This window comes from Penaeus monodon, chromosome 29 (genome assembly GCF_015228065.2).
Source record: "Penaeus monodon isolate SGIC_2016 chromosome 29, NSTDA_Pmon_1, whole genome shotgun sequence".
In the NCBI taxonomy this organism is placed as follows: Eukaryota; Metazoa; Arthropoda; class Malacostraca; order Decapoda; family Penaeidae; genus Penaeus; species Penaeus monodon.
Genome location: NC_051414.1, coordinates 9,277,727 through 9,278,201, shown reverse-complemented (window position 1 = coordinate 9,278,201; position 475 = coordinate 9,277,727). Strand labels below are relative to the sequence as shown.

Sequence of the window (475 nt, the reverse complement as noted above, 5' to 3'; positions counted from 1 at the left end):
AATAAAACTCCAAAGAACCGTACAATCCTCATCAATCGTTGTGTGAAAGATTATTTCATGGTAAGAAAACGAAGTTCTCACTCGAACATTTATTAATCATAGCAAAATATGTCGTAGAAAAATATTCACATATCCCAGATCGGCAACACTCACGCTCAGACACGAAGCCAAGGTCAAATTCTCGCAGACGCATACGAACAAAAAATGTTTCTGGAACATCAAAATCACATCATTCACACATAATCGTTGTGGATAGATGAGACAGCTCGATTGGAAGTGATTGTCTTAAAATAACACTGAAGTAAAGTCAAGTCTCAGCTTGAAGTTAATTAAGTGGCACATGGAGGAATTGCTGCCGACGGATGCGTTTCAATCGGCCGGCAGCGGAGTAAAGTTCTCGAGCCGCACGCGCTCGTACATCGATCTGGAGAATCTGGAATTACAAAGCAGTCATGAATATTTACATATATGTAAG

General features: G+C 40.0%; 1 protein-coding gene across 1 annotated transcript in view; it reads right to left on the bottom strand.

Moving 5' to 3' along the window:
• Positions 1–74: 74 nt before the first annotated feature.
• The window catches only part of LOC119591938 (galactoside alpha-(1,2)-fucosyltransferase 2-like), a 5,284-nt gene continuing 4,883 nt past the window's right edge, over positions 75–475 (bottom strand). Inside the window, exon 5 of the mRNA XM_037940690.1 lies at positions 75–433. Within this exon, the coding sequence (XP_037796618.1) occupies positions 370–433 (64 nt within the window). The 3' untranslated portion in view covers positions 75–369. The remainder of the gene's footprint in view (positions 434–475) is intronic.